Source organism: Leptopilina heterotoma, unplaced genomic scaffold (assembly GCF_015476425.1).
Source record: "Leptopilina heterotoma isolate Lh14 unplaced genomic scaffold, ASM1547642v1 Lhet_27, whole genome shotgun sequence".
In the NCBI taxonomy this organism is placed as follows: domain Eukaryota; kingdom Metazoa; phylum Arthropoda; class Insecta; order Hymenoptera; family Figitidae; genus Leptopilina; species Leptopilina heterotoma.
Genome location: NW_025110978.1, coordinates 1,911,993 through 1,930,901, shown reverse-complemented (window position 1 = coordinate 1,930,901; position 18,909 = coordinate 1,911,993). Strand labels below are relative to the sequence as shown.

At 25.7% G+C, this 18,909-nt stretch overlaps 4 protein-coding genes across 7 annotated transcripts in view; 2 read left to right on the top strand and 2 right to left on the bottom strand.

Annotated features, from left to right (window-relative positions):
• Nucleotides 1-3,826, top strand: part of LOC122503739 (neurogenic protein big brain) — a 28,116-nt gene extending 24,290 nt beyond the window's left edge. For 2 of the 3 annotated variants that reach the window (XM_043614407.1, XM_043614408.1), the window contains exon 4: nucleotides 1,444-3,826. In XM_043614407.1, coding sequence (XP_043470342.1) covers nucleotides 1,444-2,595 — 1,152 coding nt within the window. In that variant the 3' untranslated portion in view covers nucleotides 2,596-3,826. The remainder of the gene's footprint in view (nucleotides 1-1,443) is intronic. The other variant, XM_043614406.1, reaches the window with a different exon arrangement.
• The window catches only part of LOC122503737 (neuroligin-4, Y-linked), a 134,683-nt gene that overhangs the window by 50,584 nt on the left and 65,190 nt on the right, over nucleotides 1-18,909 (bottom strand). The window contains exon 1 of one of the 2 annotated variants that reach the window (XM_043614400.1): nucleotides 6,324-6,465. The exons of the other annotated variant lie outside the window; for it this stretch is intronic. The gene's annotated coding sequence lies outside the window, so the exon portion shown is untranslated. Of the gene's footprint in view, nucleotides 1-6,323; nucleotides 6,466-18,909 lie in introns of those variants that run through there. 2 annotated transcript variants of the gene reach the window in all.
• On the top strand, nucleotides 8,099-15,452 carry LOC122503748 (protein krasavietz). Its single transcript, XM_043614417.1, has 8 exons — nucleotides 8,099-8,253; nucleotides 8,790-8,861; nucleotides 8,960-9,240; nucleotides 13,299-13,603; nucleotides 13,709-13,952; nucleotides 14,071-14,290; nucleotides 14,387-14,551; nucleotides 14,917-15,452. The coding sequence occupies exons 1-7, from the start codon at nucleotides 8,112-8,114 to the stop codon at nucleotides 14,536-14,538; spliced, it is 1,416 nt and encodes a 471-aa protein (XP_043470352.1). The 5' UTR covers nucleotides 8,099-8,111; the 3' UTR covers nucleotides 14,539-14,551; nucleotides 14,917-15,452.
• On the bottom strand, nucleotides 15,250-18,898 carry LOC122503750 (major royal jelly protein 2-like). Its single transcript, XM_043614420.1, has 5 exons — nucleotides 18,436-18,898; nucleotides 16,839-17,008; nucleotides 16,481-16,696; nucleotides 15,770-16,198; nucleotides 15,250-15,700 (listed from the first exon to the last, which is right to left on the bottom strand). The coding sequence occupies exons 1-5, from the start codon at nucleotides 18,626-18,628 to the stop codon at nucleotides 15,485-15,487; spliced, it is 1,224 nt and encodes a 407-aa protein (XP_043470355.1). The 5' UTR covers nucleotides 18,629-18,898; the 3' UTR covers nucleotides 15,250-15,484.

Genomic DNA, 18,909 nt, shown 5'->3' with positions numbered 1-18,909 from the left:
CTTCTTTATTGCACTGCATTGGAATTTTCAAATTTAAAATTGCCTCCCTACCGAAAACTAACAACTCGATAAAATATCCGATAAAATAGTTATCCACAGTTATCCATGACCATAAATACGAAATTCATAAGAATTTCAGATAATCTATTATTTCAAGTTTTCTCGCGTGTGTTGAAATTATAATCTACAAAAATTTTTTGGCAACCCTCTGAAACTTGTCACACTATTTGCTTTACTGAGTAGAGAAATTTATTGAGCGAGAATTTGCAGAATATAGAAGAAAATATTGCGTACAAATTTAGTCTAAGTATTTTGGCACTTTGACAACAAAGAGACTGAAAATTTTGTAGCTTCTCGCTAGCCGGAAACTGTCCTCAACTTTGCCAGAAATAGAATACATTCTCTGGTTATAACAACTTCTCAGCTTTCACGAGTAAAGCTGTTGTCATCCTTTGTGTTTCCTTTTCTAAACATTCGCCCATTTGTACTGCACTCTATTTCTTACTGTTCTCTCCTCGATCAAGCTGATCATGTCAGCTAAAAACTACTGATATTTATTTGGTAATTTATTCTTATGCTGAATAGAACATTTAGTTGTACACATTGTTGCATGAACTCTCTTCTAAATATGCTATTCGGCATATTTTTTAAAGGGACACTACAGAACCGAATCTGTACCTGCAGGTACGGTTAACCAGCACAATCCGAATTTGTACCTGCAGATTTGGGTAAACTGCATAAATCGAATTTTACCTGCAACTTTAAATACTAGCAGAAATACCAACAGTTGACATTTAGCAGTGTAGAGTTATATGTAAAAAGAACTCGTGAATTTTTAGAAGCAAACATGTATATTTATTAAGTACGAATTTAGTTTCGACAATTGTCGACAACAGACTACTTAACCCATCAAAAAGGGCCTAAGTGCGCTGTACTTCTACCTGAATTACTTGAACAAGTTCGAGCCTGAAAATCAGCCAAGAAACGAATCTTCCAGAAGACATTAAGTTTTATAACATAGTATAATTTTGGAGGTAATCCCTTTCTGCTTTTGACAAAAAGAAGGGAAAGTTTCAGACTTAATCCCTCACCATTACTTTATTGCACTCTCGCACTCAACATATTAAATACAATTGTTGAGTTTTCACTACTTCTACAAGAAGCAAAATGTTCATCAGTATAATTATTATATGACACATGTTGTATAGCTCTTATATCACGATGCAGGGGAAAAAATAATTCAACGAATTATGAATGGCTATCAACTAATCCAGAAGGTTCTGTAAAATTCACCAAATCCTTTTTTTCTTTGCAGTTATTTTACACAGTTATTTTAAGGATATCAAATTGAGACAAAAAACTGTGTTATTGAGCCTGACAGAATGAATAAATAAATAATTATCACCCAACCGATCACTAATCTATGAATTATTATCATTGCAGAATCCAAATTTGAATCCGGCACGAGCACTGGGACCGGCATTTGTCATGAACAAATGGGATGCACATTGGGTGTATTGGGTTGGACCAATAGCCGGTGGTGCAATAGCAGTTCTCCTCCACGAATACGTACTGAATCCAAGAAGATCACGAGACTCGCGTGAGATGGACGACGGTGATAATTCATCGATTCGATCGGACGAGGACACCTACGACGACTTGGATAAACAAACAGGACCAAAATTCCCCGGATCTTATGCGACCTATCGACCCGTTGCTGGTGCATCGTCCTCAATCTACAGTCCTCCACCGTCAGCCCTCGAACGTGTCGAGTCCATTTACGGTGGCACCAAGTCCCTCTACTGCAAATCCCCACCTCTGACCAGGGCTAATTTGAACCGGTCTCAAAGCGTCTACGCTAAATCTACATCAGGAACCAGGGACGGACTCATGTTCCCAAAACCAGGACCACTTGTTCCAGCACAAAGTCTCTATCCCATAAGAATTGGAACACACACATCGCAGAATTTCATCAATCGCGACACAACAACAGCAACAACAACAATAACAACTCCTCATCATCATCAAAATTCCCAAAGTTCACAAACAAATACTCAGAGTCAATCGCAAAATCACAACAGTACCAATCAGAATATGCAAAATCAATTACAACAGTGTACACAAAGTATCTATGGTGTCAGAGGAATTTCCACAAGTCTAAGTAATAGGGACAATGGTGTTTATGGTGTTTCAACAGGAACGAATATTTATGGACGAGCGCCAGCTCCACCACCTGAGAGGCAGAGTTCGCAGCAGAGTACACCGAGTCAATCGTCAACACCGCAAAATCCAAATCAGAATCATCAGAATCAAGCGATTGGACCTCTTAATACTAGTGACAATGGCAGTAGTTCGAGACGACCGGAAAGTATGTATGGTCATACCGCGAGACGTAGTGATGATTCGGCTTATGGTAGCTATCAGAGTTCAAACAGGGGAAACTATGGTAAAGCACCAGGACCACCTCCCCTACTTAATGGACCACCATGTCCTCCTCAGTACAGGGATGGAAGACCAAGTCCTGCTGGACCTATTCAACAAAATCAGAATCAGCACAGCAATTTCCAGAGGAATTCACCTAATCCACAGTACTGATGTCATCAGAGTCATCGCAAAAAATCGCGATCTAATCGAGCCAACAGGGCCGAATTGTTTTTCTAAATGGACTTGTTTTTTTCGAAATCCGTTCTCCTCTTTTGTATCATAAGACTGGATTTTAGGAGAGAAAAAAATTGTCGAGATGTTCAGATCGATACAAGTCAGACGTTTTTTCTCGGGATTTACTTTTAAAAAAAGGATGAGAAAGCATTTAACATTATTTATAATGCGTCATAAGTAAACAAATTTTTCTTTGAGCTATTTTCAAAAAAAAGGGAGAAAAATAAAAGGTAACTTTTACTACTTTGAAAAGTAAACAATATACTGTGATTCCTTCGCATTTCTGTTGGTAATTCCAACTGGTAGCGGAGTAAATTTTATTAACCAAGTTTTATTTAAAATTAATAGTTTATTCGAACAGCAATTCGAAAAGTGGAATTTGCTCCGAAAGAATAGTAAAATTGGCTAAAAATACACAAAAAATTCAGACACAGTTAAAGTTTCAATTTGTACAAATACACGGAAAAAGTAAATGGTAAATTTTGCTATTATATAAAAAAAACCTAAATTATTTGAAAATTTTTGCGCATTTCTATGACAACTTTTACTATTTCCGGAGTAAATACTATTATGTCATCAGTAAATTTTAGCAAAAAATAAAATTTACTTTGAACATAGCAAAATTTGCTTTAAAATTAGTAAAAATTGCTAGAAATACGCAAAAAATTTTAGTACTAAAAATTTCAATTTTTGAAAACACAAAGAAAATTATAGGCAACCTTTATTATTTATCAAAGTAAAAATTAAACTACCTGAAATTTTTTTAATGAAATTCTTTCTGGTAATTTTTACTTTTTTCTGAGTAAATTTTATCACGTAGCAAAATTTGTTCCGGAATCATAGTTAAAAATTGTAAGAAATACACAAAGATTTCAGACATTTTAACTTTTAATTTGTAAATTACAGGAAAAAATTTAAAAAAGTAATTTCTACTATTTTCATTGTAAAATCAAATGTTTCCACAATTTCTAATCATGTCTAAAAATTTTTACTATTCCAAAAAAAAAGTTTACTATCTCTAAAGTAAATTTCAGTGAAAATTAGTAAAATTTACTCCGGGATTAATAAAAATTACCAAAAATTCCACATTTTAGATTTTTTACTATTCAAATAATAAAAATTACTCTGAATTTGTCGTCATTCTAAAAAAAAGCACTCTTTTACAAATATACTCAAATAATTATATTAAAATAATTTTAAACTCATTTTAAAAATATTATTAATTCAATAATTATTTAACATAGAAATATCACAATAATAAAAATCAAGAAAATAAATTTCTTACATTCGCATAGAATTCTTAATTTCAGGGTTTAATTTTTCGACAAAGATATTAATTATCTCGTAAAGATTTGGAGAATTACGAAAAAGTTTTATTTTACAAAAAAAAATTAAAATTTATTTATTAAATTAAATAATTTATTTAATTAAAACCAATTAATCTAAATTTTGAGAGATGTTTTCTTTATTCACGGCATTTTTTCTCCTTCAAAAATATATTTTTGTATTTATTATATTAAAATTAGACAAAAAATAATAAAAGTCTGACTGTGTGATAAGAATATTCTTGAAAACTTAAAAACGTCTCAAAATTGGGATCACTAAAAACTTATAATATAGTGAATTTTTATTCACATGATAAATTTTGTTGAAAATTTTTTTTTCAATTTCTTGGCAAAATTTATCAAAAATTATCAAAAGCTGCGCATTTATTCGCTTTTCTTGAAAATTACATTTTTTAAGAACTTCATTACTATTTTTTTTATTAATACAAAAAAGCGAACTTTTACATTTTAATTTCGATAAAATGGAAAAAAATGCTAATAAAATAGTAAGGAAGTTTTTAAAAAAATGCTTTTTTGATTTTGTGATCTTTAAAATAAGACTACGACTAATTTTTGTAACTTAAAGACAAAAGTTTTCTTTTTGAAATATTTTGTACCTTCGTTCAATGGTTGTACACCAAAACACTGCCATAATCGACAATGAAAATTAACTCTTTTTGTTAATTGATTTTTTTTCCCGATATTAATTGCAAAAAAAAAATTTTTTTTATTGTCGATGTTAGTGCATTATTTAGAGATTATGATTGCTCTCAATTAAAATGAGAACTATCGATAATTTAATATATGGCTGTATAGTAAAATGATAAAATTAGATAATTGTTTATAAGCTTACTTATAATTATTTTTATCTTAATTTTATTCTTAGTTTTTGTAATTAAATTTTATACAATTATTTTTATTTAAGTCTATTAATCATTGTTTGTTAGATTTTTGACTAGAGTCATCATTTTTTTTTTTTAGTAGAGAGGTCTCAATAAAAATAGTATTTTTTTGTAAAAGGAAAATGTGAAAAATTTTTCCTTTAGTTTTAGCGAGTAGTATTAAAGAATACTCATGTTAAAATAAAATTTGAGACTTTTTCTATTATTATATATAAACATAATAATCTAACGACTCTATAACGATTTTTGTACATATTAATTTTATTTATTATTTTTTATCTAGGCTTAGAAACATTATTGTTACTTAGATGTACTTGAAAATGATCCAAATATGGACAATAAATATAATATTAATTTAAATGAGTTTTTGTGTTTGATAATTTATTCTTATTTATAGAAATAATTATAGTAAAATTTATATTTCATAAATGAACTTTCAAAATGAACGAATATTTTTTTAATGTAAAAATATATTCAACTCAAGTAAAATAAAAACAAAAATATAAATTAACTGAATTTAATAATAATATAATTATTTATAGTTTTTATATTTATATAAAATTATTATAGTTAATATATAATTAACTTTAAATAAATAAATAAACTTTAAAAATAATATTTTAATGTTATTTTTTCACTATAATTACTATAACTATTATTATTATATCACTAATAATAACAATAATATTAACATTAATAATAATAAAATAATAATAATATAATATTAGTTTTTTATTAATATTCACAAATAAAATTTGAAAAAGAAAGATTAATTTTGCTTATTTGAACGTTTATAATTTAGAATTTAGAAAATTAGAACTTTAGAGAGATTAAAATTGTTATTTATCTAGGGTTAGAAAATTTATAAATGATCTTTAATTTTTAAAGAAATGATCGTATTTATCAAGAACAACAAATAATAAGAATAATAAATTTCTCTTTCCGACTTGCTCTTTTGTAGAAATGATAAGCTACTATCAGGGGCGAAGTAGGTAATGAATCGATTTAACATTTAAAAGTACTCCAACCTATTTAGAACAACCGTAAATATAAATATACACATAATAAAAATTCATACCTTGAAAATTTTTCCAGAAAATACTTCTTTTTTATGTGTTTTATTTCACAATTTTTTGTTTTGAATCGTATCGATTACGCTTATTGTTTTAGAGGTTATGTTGCAACCACAAACACCACAAAAATATCTAATATTTATCAATTGATTTAAATATAACATTTAAAAAATAGAAACTATTGAGAAAATTAAAATTCTCAAGCTAATAAAGAACACGAAATAATCATATAATATCATAATAATCAAAATCAACATTTAAATAAAGGTCAATAACCTTAACAGTAAAATAGTCGAATAGTATCCACTTTTTTTAATAAAAAAAACATCGCAATATAATACCAATTTTATGGAAAATAGACTTACTTCTTTTTTGAAATTCCAAAATACAAGAAGACACATTTGTCAATTACCGTAATATTTTCAATAATACGAAAAATACTTATAGAAACTTATCAAAAATTCACTAAACTTTTGAAAACATTTTTATCACTTGACATTCATCAACTTTGAAGTTGCCTGAAAGTACACATTTTCGATTAATCGATTCTAATGGAGAATGGCGCCAAAATTTAAATGGTTTTTAATTTGAATTCTTCAGAAAAATGTATATTTATTTTCTAAGTTTTATTTTTATTCATTTCGGACGTTTTGTTACTAGTTAAATTTGACATTATTCATTAGGTTTGTTCTCGCTAGCTACACCGCTACACTCGAGTGTAACAAGAGTGTAAAACGGAGCATGCGCACTTAAACAAAGTACAAAATCTAGCGAGAACGCAAAAGTGTAGAGAAAGTGCACGAAAAAATGAAAAAAAAATTAACGCTATCTGAATTGTAAACTGCATACAATCTGTAATATAGTTAGGTTTTATAAATAAATATATGGGTCATTTTATTTAAAACAAACCACCTTATAAACAATTGCCATTGTGAAGCAATTTTTTAAATAATTATTTCTCACATTTATTAAAGCCAAAATTTATTTACTATTAGTGATTTTAAGAGAAAAATTTATCAGTTTTATGATGTTAAATTTTTTTTTTAAATAATAGGATTTATTCCTATTATTCCCTGTAAACTTTATAAAGGGCAATTCATGGAAATTTGAGATATTAATTAAATTTTATAAGAATTTCGAAGGTTAAATGTATGTACCGAGCAGAATTTAATTTTTTCAAATTTTTACACAGTTTAAACTCTGACATCTTTGTAAAATTTAATTAATTTCTTAATTTCAAGCGATTTGCTCATTAGAATTTTTAAGCTTCATTTTCACATAAGTTTCACGAAAAACGGAAGCGACATGTTTTGAAATATTCTAAAGGTTATCTTTCAAACTTAAGTTTTTTCATAAATTCTATTATTTTTTATAAAATATGTTTACCATCATAAAATTAAGAATTTTTTTTTTAAATTCTACGTATAAATAAAGTTTGGTTTTAATAAATGGGAAAATAATTATTTACAAATTGCTTTACAATGTTAATTGTTTATAATGTGGTACTTTATATAAATATTAACAAAATAAGAATTGCTTACTAATAATTTTACAAATTAAAAGTCACTAAGAAATATATTATAATTTTATTTTCATAAAATAATTAATGCATTTTAAATAAAATGTCCATTTACCGCCATTTTAATCAGAACACTCAATTACACTCGCTCGCAATCGGGTGTAATAAAATAGGGAAAAGTGCACGGGCTTCTAGGGAGTTAGGTGTACACTATTGCGTCACTTCTGGTAACGAGAACGCCGTAGTGTACACTTTTGTACAAAGTGTAGAAAGTGTAGCTAGCGAGAACAAACCTATTGTGTCTACATCTTTTTATAAATTGCACTAATCTAAATAGCGATTCAAATTTGACGCCAAAGCGTAAAAATGATATTAATTGGTTTTTGATGACTTCCTTCAGTGTAGCCAACATTTAAATTTTGTGAAACGTGTACTTTTGTTAATAAATAAATAATTAATTCCCTTCTATGTACAGAGGGAAATTTTTGTTGAAAAATTATCGCAATGCTTAGTGTGGTATTTAAAAGTATCGATAGTATTAAATAAAGTGATATTTATTATTTTTGATTTAAAAGAAATATTAAAAGCATTTGGTAATTCTGAGTACCTACAGCGCATGCGTAGGGGAACATGAATGGTTGTCGTCTTCCTCTTCCATTTTTATTTCTTCATTTCGGTGACCCCAAGTTCCTATTGCCCTCAGTCCTCCTTTAAATACTTCGCATCACTTACAAACGTTAGGGAGGGAGTGGTTATATTATCATACTTGTATTTAAGTGAGTTTTTTCTCAAACATTATCCTTTATCATAAAGTTTTTTGTTTAATATTATGAATTTCCTGTAAATATCTAAATCAAGTTTCAGCCATCGTGCCTGGCTTTAAGGTCGACCTTAACCTCAGCGTACAAGTCCGCTCTAATTATATTTCTCGTTGTGTATAGTTATATGGAAAAGAAAATTTTATTCTTTTAAATTGAGAAAAAATTGTTTTTTTGTTCATATTAATCTCTTAACTTTAACCAGTGTTTTGTTTATCAAATAAATTTTATACAATTTACTCAAATTCACGCATGTTTCATTTCATTACAAGTTTCACTTTAAAGCGTGCTTTTTTTTCTTTAAAAATTGTTATGTGTTCATTTAAAAACTTACTATTTTGACATTTACATCTGTCAAAAAAAGAAAATAGAGATAAAAATTTGATATTGTATTCAAAATTAGATAAATGTGAATGTGTACTAAATTTACAAACTGACATTTTGTGGTGAAAAAAAATTTTTTTTTAATTTATATTCATTATTTGTAATTTCAGAAGGGTGTTGTATGAGTCAGAAAATAGAAAAGCCAGTACTATCAGGTCAGCGTATAAAGACCAGAAAAAGAGGTATGTAAGCTAAAAAGAAATGAGAGAGAGAGGGAGGTATTTGAAATAAAGCGTCCTTGTCGCCAAGCAGAAATTTAACGCGTCATCATTTTTGACAGATGAAAAGGAAAAGTATGATCCAACTGGATTTCGAGATGCAATTTTACTTGGTCTCGAGAAGGCTGGTAACGACTTAGAAGCAATTTCAAAATATTTGGACACGGCTGGATCCAAATTGGACTATCGTCGATACGGAGAGGCTTTATTTGATATTTTAATAGCGGGTGGTCTCTTGGTACCTGGTGGCTCTATTGCTCAAGATGGTGATAAACCGGTTAAAACGACAGCATGTGTCTTCGAACAAGCAGAGGACATGGAATCAATGCGGAATTTCGAACAGGTTTCAATTTACTTTCAATTATTTTCTTCATTTCTAATTAGAATTTCAATGTATTTCTATTTTTCACATTTTTCACCCTATAGGAAATAAATGTTTAATTTGAGAATTTTTAAGAAAGTTTTTAAACTAAATTTTTCTTTTCATTTATTATTTAATTACTGGGTTGCCACACGTCAGGAAAATCAGGGAAAAGTCAGAGATTTTTATTAAAAGTACTGACAAAAATTAAATTTCTGGAATTCATAAGAAAATTCTGAATTTTGGTGTCTTTTTTGTTTGCCTCATAAACTATGAAATTTGCCAGGAATTCTAATATAAAACCTTCAATTTTTTTCTATTTCTGACAATCATTTCCGTTAAATAACTTAATTCTTGAAAAACTATCAGCAAATTATTACTTATAAATTATTTAATGAATAATTTTACTTAAATGTTTCAAAATTATTTGATTTTTAAGAGTTGCCATTACAATTTTCATAAATAGATGAACTTCAAAAGTTTATTAAATTCAGGCATTACAGTTGGTCCCCTTTTGTCCCCTTATTTCAATTTTATCATCTTTTTCCCCTTTTTTGGTAATTTGTCCCCTTTTTCTAATAAAAAATAAAGTTTTTCTTTTTTTGAAATCTTTTTCAAAGTGTAATCATAAAATTTAGACTCAGTGTTATAGAATTCAGTGCGTTTTATTTTGGATTTAGATTATTAACACCACAACATAATATAAATATGTTTTTTTATGTTAATGATTTAAATAATATAGATAACGTAAAGAATTTTATAAATTATAAGGTGGTTCATTCAACGGAATGCAAATCTCTAGAAAAATAATTAATTAACATTCAAATATTATTATTAATCATTTTTTCTAGAAAAACAAAAATTCTAAAACAAAACCTTCAATTTTTTCCATTTCTAACAATAAGTTCTTTTTAAATAACTTAATTCGTGAAGAACTATCATAAAATTATTACTTTGAAATTATTTAATGAATAATTTTATTTATACATTTCAAAATTAATTGCATTTTAAAAGAGTTGCGTTTACAATTTTCATAAACAGATGAACTTCAAATTTAATTTAACATTTTATAAAATTTCAATTTTGAATGAATTTTATTAGAAATTCTAAATAACTTAAATTTTTGCAAAAATTTTCAAAATTATATATTAAAAATAATGAATTTATCGAGGAATTTTAGTTAAAAATACTTAAAAAAAATTAAATTTCGGAGAAGTTTCAAATGATTGAAAATTCAATTATTTTCAAAAGTAGATTAGATTAGATTTATTCCTCATTGTACACTTTTTAGTTTTTTCAATTTATTCCCCGCATAACTAGTATATTTTTAAAAGTAATAAAATTCTTCGCAGAAATTCAAAAATTTCAAGAAATTCTCGTCAAGATTTCAATTTTCTTTATAAATAATAAAATTCTTTTTCAAAATTCAATTATTTCAAAAATTTTAATAAAATTCTTAACAAAATTTCAATTATTTGCAAAAAAATTTCTAAATTAAATGATTTTCAATATACTATTTTAATAAAATTTTCCAAAAGAATTCAATTATTTAAAAAAATTATATTGAAATTCTACGCAAACGTTTAATTATTTTCATAAATATAATAAAAAAATTTTGAAAAAGTTTCAAATTGAAATCTTTGAAAATCTAAATTTTTCATATTTTTAACAAACAATTTTGTAGAATTAGTTTTTTCAAAAAGTTTAATTGAAATTATATCCAAGTTTTTATTTTCAAACAAATATTTAATTGAAGAATTTCTGAATAATCGATGAAATTTCGTAAAATTGAATTGTAAACAAATACATTTAAAAATTCTCAGAATTTTTTAAAAAATTATTGTAAATAATTGATTTAAAGAAGAATTTTAGTTAAAAAATCTAGAAAATAATAATTAAATTGAAATTATGAAAATAATTTTGAAGAAGTTACACTAAATATATTTCTTGTAGTACAAAATAATGATCTTATCACTCGGTCTATGGAAAAATAATAATGATTAAATATTTTTTTAAAAAAGAAGTTATATTGCTGTTTTCGAATAATTTTACAATTAAGGAGAGCAAGTTGTAGAAACAAATAAATTATTGTTCCCTTTTTGTTCCCTTTTTGAGTAAAAAAATTCCCCTTTTCACCTTTTTTGAGGAAAGAAAGTACTGTGATGCCTGGAAATTTCAATCTTCAGTGAATTTATTTAGAAATTTTAAAGAACTTAGATTTTTGAAGAATTTTAGTTAAAAACACTAAAAAAAAATTGAATTTTGGAGAAGTAACAAATGATTGCATAAATTCAATTATTTTCAAAAGTAATAAAATTCTTCGCAGAAATTCAATTCCTAAGTTCAAAAATTTATTTAAAATTTTAATTATCTTTATAAATAATAAAATTCTTCTCCGAAATTCAATTATTTTCAAAAATTATAATCAAATTCTTTGCAAAAGTTTTTCTAAATTCAATCATTTTCAATATCTACTATGCATATTAATAAAATTTTCTAAAAGAATTTCATTTATTTTCATAAATAATAAAACTCATCATAGAATTTCAATTATTTTTAAAAAATTTTAATTAAATTGCTAGAAAAATGTAATCATTCTTAAAAAATTTATAAAAATTCTTCGCAAGAATTAAATTATTTAAAAAAATGTTGATAAAATTCTTTATAAGAATTCAATTTTAAGAAATATTCAATTATTTAATAAATTATTTATTTTTGTATTTAAATAATTGAATTCTCGTAAAAATTTCAATAATTTTCAAACGTAATAAAATTCTTCTCTAAAATTCAATTATTTTCAAAGATTTTAAGAAAATTCTTAACAAAATTTCAATTATTTTAAAAAAAATTGTAATAATATTCTTAGCAAAATTCCATTTATTTTCAAAAAACATTTTCCTCAATTCAATGATTTCCAATACCTACTATTTTCATAAAATTTTCCAAAAGAATTTAAACATTTTTTTTTTAATTCTAGGTACGCAAACATTTAATTATTTTAATAAATAATAAAAATTTCACAGAAATCCAATTTTTTACAAATTTCTTCGCAATAATTCAATAATTTTCATAAATAATAAAACTTGTCGCAAAATTTCAATTATTTTTAATACAATTTTAATTGAATTCCTCGAAAAATTCTTAAAAATTTTATTAAAATTCGTCGAAAGAATTCAATTATTTAAAAATTTGTTAATAGAATTCTTTATGAGAATTAAATTTTAAAAAATATTCAATTATTCAATAAATTATTTATTTTTGTATTTAAATAATTGAATTCTCGTAGAATTTTCTAATAAAAAAATGACTTAAAAATGAATTTCAGTTAAAATTTTAGATAATGATTGAATATTAAAAGCATTATAGCATGAATTTTTAGAAACAATTGAATTTTGAAAAGGTTTCAAATTAAAATCTCTTAAAATCTGAATTTTTCATACTTTTAACTAACAATTCTGTAGAAATTATTTTTTTTTAAATAACTTAATTGAATTTTTGTTAAAGCTATTTAAAGTTTTTATTTTCTAATATTTTAAAAATTATTAAAAATAATTGATTTTAAGAAGAATGTTAGTTAGAAATTGTAGAAAATAATAATTGAATTGAAATGATGAAAATAATTTTGAAGAATTTACAGGAACAATGTTCTTTTAATATAAAATAATTATTTTATCACTCGGTCATATTTAAGTATTAGAAAACATGAAGAAATTGTCATAAATTGTTGAATTTCAAAATGATTTAAATTTGAATGTTTTGAAAATCTTAATTCCTATGGAAAAATGAAAATGATTAAATATTTATTGAAAAAAGAAGTTATTGATGTTTTCGAATAATTTTAAAATTAAAGAAATTCGTAAATAAATGTAATACAACATTTTTTTGAGTCTGAGAAAAAGTCCGAATTTTGTCTGAAAATCAGGGAAAAGTCAGAGAAACCAAAATAAAAATTTTTCGACCACTCTGATAGTTAATAAGAAAAGTTAAAAATTATTTTAATCATTTAAATTGTATTCTTAATAAAAATAAAAATTGTTTAGGTATTTATTAAGCTCATGCGGCGATATAAATATCTGGAGAAAATGTTCGACGAGGAAATGAAGAAAGTTCTGGTATTCATGAAAGGATTTACTCCGAAGGAAAGAATCAAGCTGGCTCGAATGACGGCATTATGGATCTCAAATGGTTCTGTTCCACCAACTGTGCTCTCTGTTCTGATTAACGAACATCTTGTTAAAGATAATCTAGCCCTAGACTTCTTACTTGAGGTATTTGTTACGTGGAAACAGGAAAAAGGACTTCCAAGTCTGATGACTGCTCTAAAACGTGGCGGAATCGAAGGAAGGTGGGTTACATTGTTTTTTTAACAATAAGAAAAATTTTAAGTATATTAAGCACAAATTTATGGGATTTAATTGTCAAATTTAATAATCGTATTTTAATTTGCCAGGTTAATGGAATTTGTACCACCAAATAAGAGAACTGAGGAATACTTTAGATCTGTATTCGAGACAGTTGACTTAGCAGACATAGTGAAATTGCATAAAGCTCAAGCCAGTCAGGAAGCGAAACGCGATCTTCAACAGCTTCTTCTTGAGAATTTGGCCGATAAGCGTGCTATCAAGGATATTGTGGTCGATCTTAAAGAAATGGCCCAAAAGTGTCATATCTCAGAGCACGAAGTTATTGGCTTGGTAGGAATTCTTTAAAATCTTTTCTAGAGTTATCGAATTTCTATAAATTTTAATAAAAACCAAAAAAAAAAGTGTTGAATTAAAAATTCAATGCACTAACACATGAAAAAATTTTCAGATTTGGGGTGGAGTTATGGCTCAGGCAGAATGGAACAAGAAAGAAGAACTTGTCGCTGAACAAGCTTTAAAACATTTGAAGCTCTATACTCAATTATTCGGTGCTTTTACAACCACTGCCAGATCTGAACTTGCACTTATTTTGAAAGTTCAAGAATTCTGTTACGAGAATATGAATTTCATGAAAGTCTTCCAGAAAATCGTTTTACTATTCTATAAAAGTGCGTATAATATAATGTTTAAATATTTAATACTTAATAAAAAAAAATTGGTCGGTTGAAAAACATTTTTATAATATTAAATTTTTTTTCTTGCAGCTGAAGTAATTAGCGAGGAAGTGATACTGAAGTGGTACAAGGAGGGACACTCTGTAAAGGGCAAAATGCTGTTTTTAGATCAAATGAAAAAATTTATCGAGTGGTTACAAAACGCAGAAGAGGAATCTGAATCTGGAGAAGACGACGACTAAAACTAATATAGCAGTCAGTATTCATTCAAAATTACCCTTTAAATGGCAGTTCATTCGTGACAATTTTTTTCTAACTAAACATTATTTAACAAGGCTGTTATGATTTAAATCAAAGACAGAATTCCATTTTAATCAAATTTTTACTTAAAAGTAGGTTTTTTAATCGTCTTTAACTAAATTTGATTTAAATTTAAAAAATCATGATTTTTAACAGCTCTGTTAATTAATTCATTACTTATTATTAACTCAATTAAATTTTTAAAAAATTAAATTAATTTAATCAGTTGAATTTGTTATATTCAAATTGTTGCCGATGAAGTGCCTTAAATTAAAAAAAAGTAAACAAATAAAATAAAATCGCTATTTTTTCATATCTAGACACATTCAAACAACATTGCCAGAACTCAATACGTCAGTATTCTGTCCAGAGAAATCTCGAGCAGAACTGTTAACTTACAGACAGTGATATAATTAAGGAAGGGGACACTTAAATAGGAAAACAGTGACACTCCAATTTTATAATGAATTGGTTTTTTTTTGGAAACATTCAGTCCAATAATCGCGGGAACGAAATAAAGTCTAAACTGAATATTTCATATAGAAGACAATGGAATAAAAATGAAAAAAAAAATAATGAAAAATTAAATTCTTATATTAAGAGATAAATTGTCAATTTTTGCAATATCTCTAAATCATATATTGCTTTGTGAAAACATATTTTGTGTTATACATTTTTATATATCTCCACTATCAAATGTACACAAGAGTTATAAATCGGAAAAAAGAACTCAAAATAGAAAATCATGATCGAATTTTATCCCCATGTACGTACAATTTTTTGGAATCCAATATTACTTTGTATAATAACTGTATTAGTTTATAAAAAAAAATATACTGTCAGGTGGTGTTTGATATTTCCTGTTCTTTTTATTCATTCTTTCCTCTCTTATAAACGATAGTTGTTACATTTTGTATTCGAAATAAGTGACTTGACGGATCTCGACAAAATTCGATAATTAATTTCATTGAAATTCATTTTATCAAGATAAAACTTTTGAAAACGATTTGTTGCTATTAACAATTTTTCATCTTCACCCCATCTATTAATAATTTTCATTCCACTTGTAAATTGTAGTGTTTTATCGTCTTGAGCAGCTGTGTCCTATGAGAAAAGTTGTTAATTAAAAAAACTATCTAAAACTGTTTTATTTTTAATTTAAAAATCAATTACCAAATTTTGGGGAATTAATTTTTTGTGACTATTCCAGCATCCAATAGCAATTTCGGTAGTTTGTCCAAAGAATAGAACACCTTTTGAACTAAAAGCCATGGTGGTTATTTCACTTGGAAAGATATTTTCGAATTTTTCGAATCTCAAATTTCTTGTATAATAGGAATTAAGAACCTCCGAAGTTTGAGCGATATATAAATTTCTCGAAGAGAGTTTTGAGAGTGCAAGATATTGCGATCGACGATTATAAGTTGGAGGCGATAGTGCCATTCCAAATAGAGCATCAGGCAAATGAAAAGTATCTCCTGCGATAGTGTGATTGCTAAACTTTGGTTCTGCTTCAAATTCTTTACCTTCTATTCGCCACATTGTTCTTTGATAATTATTATAAACGACTAATGCACCAACTTCAACTTCAGCCATAAAAACCTGCATTTAAAATTAACAAAAAATTATTATCCTTTCAATTATTTAATTTCATTTTCTTGACTATTTCAAAAAATTGTTTTAATCGATAATATAATAATTAGTTAATTTCTTTACTAAATAAATTAAATTATTAAATATTATTATCTATCATTAATATTATTTAATAAATTAAACTAGAAAATTTTTTTTCTAATCTAAAATAAAATTTTTAGTCGATTATTTTTCTTGTGATAAATAAATAATTTCTAAGTATAAATGCGGAAATTATTTCTTTTCACTTGCATTTGATTTCCAAGGTTCACACAACATTCCCATTGTTTGCACAATTGGAGTAATTAGAAGTCCTACCCCTTGACTGTTAGCAGCAAAATTATCCGGAATCATGACTTTTTTTACAAGATGATCATCTGCTAAATTAAATATTAACAATTGTGCAGGACAAACTTGTTTTGCTCCAAATTTTCCATTATCCAGGATCCATAAACGATTGCATTTAATCTCAAAAAGAAATGTATACATTTATTAAATTTTTCTAACATCAAAAATAAACGATAGTGAATGAAAAATTACTTTTTAATATTATTATCAGTCAAACTAAAAAAATTGCCAATAAGTTTCAATAAATTATTTAGATACTAACTGCAACTCTAAAAACGCTGGTAATTCCTGAACAATTTTGATTATTTTCATACCAAGACCAATCGGGATAAGGTTTTAATAAAGGACCAGCTTCACTTTTTTGATTTGAAATCGTATTCACACTTGCTGGTACTGTATCAGTTCCAATGACAGTAACAAACATTCGTCCATCTAAAAAGTTTATTTAATTTAAGGACAGCATTTTTTTCCTTTACTAAATTAATAATTTTTTTCTTTTCAACTAATAATTTCCTTTAAATTACGAAAAATATTAACTAAGAAATAAATAAATGTATTGCCAATATTCAGGCTTCGCACTCGTTAATTAATTTTAAAAAAAGGTAATTAATTCATTAATCAATTAAAAGTAGCTATAAGACTGGAAAAAGCAGATGACGAAAAATTACATTTATCAAGTAAAAAAAAACTCGTTTTAGTCAATTCGATGTAGGTACAAAAAAGTATTTAGTTACTTTTTTGTAAATAAAATTAATTATTTATAGGAATATAATAAAAATTCGATATTATGTATTTTTCCTGATTTCGAAAAATAATATTAACTTCTTTACTTTAACAGATTCAAAACTTTTGTAAAATTCAATTATTTTCTCAATTTTCAGTTACAATTCTTAAAAAATAAGACTATTTTTAAAAATAAAAATTAAATTGTTTTAGAATATAAAATTTATAATTCGATGAAATTTGACAAAATTTTTAATTGCTCTAATTTATGCAAATTATTCTTGTGAATTTAATTATCTTTAAAAAATGTTAATATTAATCTTTCAAAAATTTAATTTTCTTCTAAATTTCTATATTAAATTATTCAAAAATTCAACAGGTTTATCACAGATCAGGGAAAAATTACGGGAAGTAAAATAGCATAGGAAAATCAGGGAAAAGTAAACAAATTTTATCAAAAAGTACTGGGAAAATATTCAATTTCTAGAATTCATAAGAAATTTCTGAATTTCGTTGTTCATCAGCCTTTGAAAATATTGAAAAGTTTTAACTTTAAATTTTTTCTATTTATAACAATAATTAAACTTTATAGAATTGAAATTGAATTTATTTTAAATTATTTAATTCTTGGAGAACTATTATAAAATTATTATTTATAAATTATTTTTAGCGAATAATATTAAATAAAAATTTCCAAAGCAATTGAATTTTATAAGAGTTTTTCATTTACAATTCTATAAATATTTGAATTTTAGAAGGTTTAAAATATTCAAGTTTTAGAAAATTTTAGAAAAATTTTCAAATAATTGAAATTTTAGAAATATTTTAGGTGAAATTTTTGTTCTTTGAATAATTGATTTCTGAAAAATCATTAAAAATAATTGATATAAAGCAGAATTTTAGTTAAACACATTTTTTAGTTAAAAAGCTAAAGCGGGTTTAAAGAAATTTCAAATTCTCAAAAAAAGTACCTTTTTAGTGGCACAAAACTAAAAAAAATTTATAAATAGTATACAAATCGTAAAAATGGTCGTAAATAGTAAGTTTTAGCAAATGAGTGCGAAGCCCGCAATATTTGACATAATTACATTACAAAAATTACATATTTTCAAACAAAAAAGTGATTAATTAACTACCTGACGCTTGGTCAACATCAATAATAATTGACTTATTCCGATAGCCGGAATTAATTGCCCTTTCCCTCTGTTCCGAATTTTTCCAAAGATAATCAACATATTTCCATTCATAGAGAATATCCATTTTCGATGCACAATTTTCCGATATTAAAATAAAAAAAAATAGCAAACAACAAATTTTGCTAAAAAACATTTTTGAATTTGAGAAAAAAAATTCCTAAATAAAAGTGAATTCGTTACAATGTCATAAAAAGAACTGAAGGAGAAAAAACTTTGTTTAACACTTTAATGAGACTGTTATTTCAAGTGTCTGTTACTAACATTTATAAAAAAAACTCTTATCTTAGACGTACAGCAATTATAATATAAATTATATTGTAAATATTTTGTGTCAGAAATGCGGGTATATGTATATAAGTAAGGAACCAGGAAAAAACATTTTTTTATCTCTAAATACGCATATTTAATTATTAC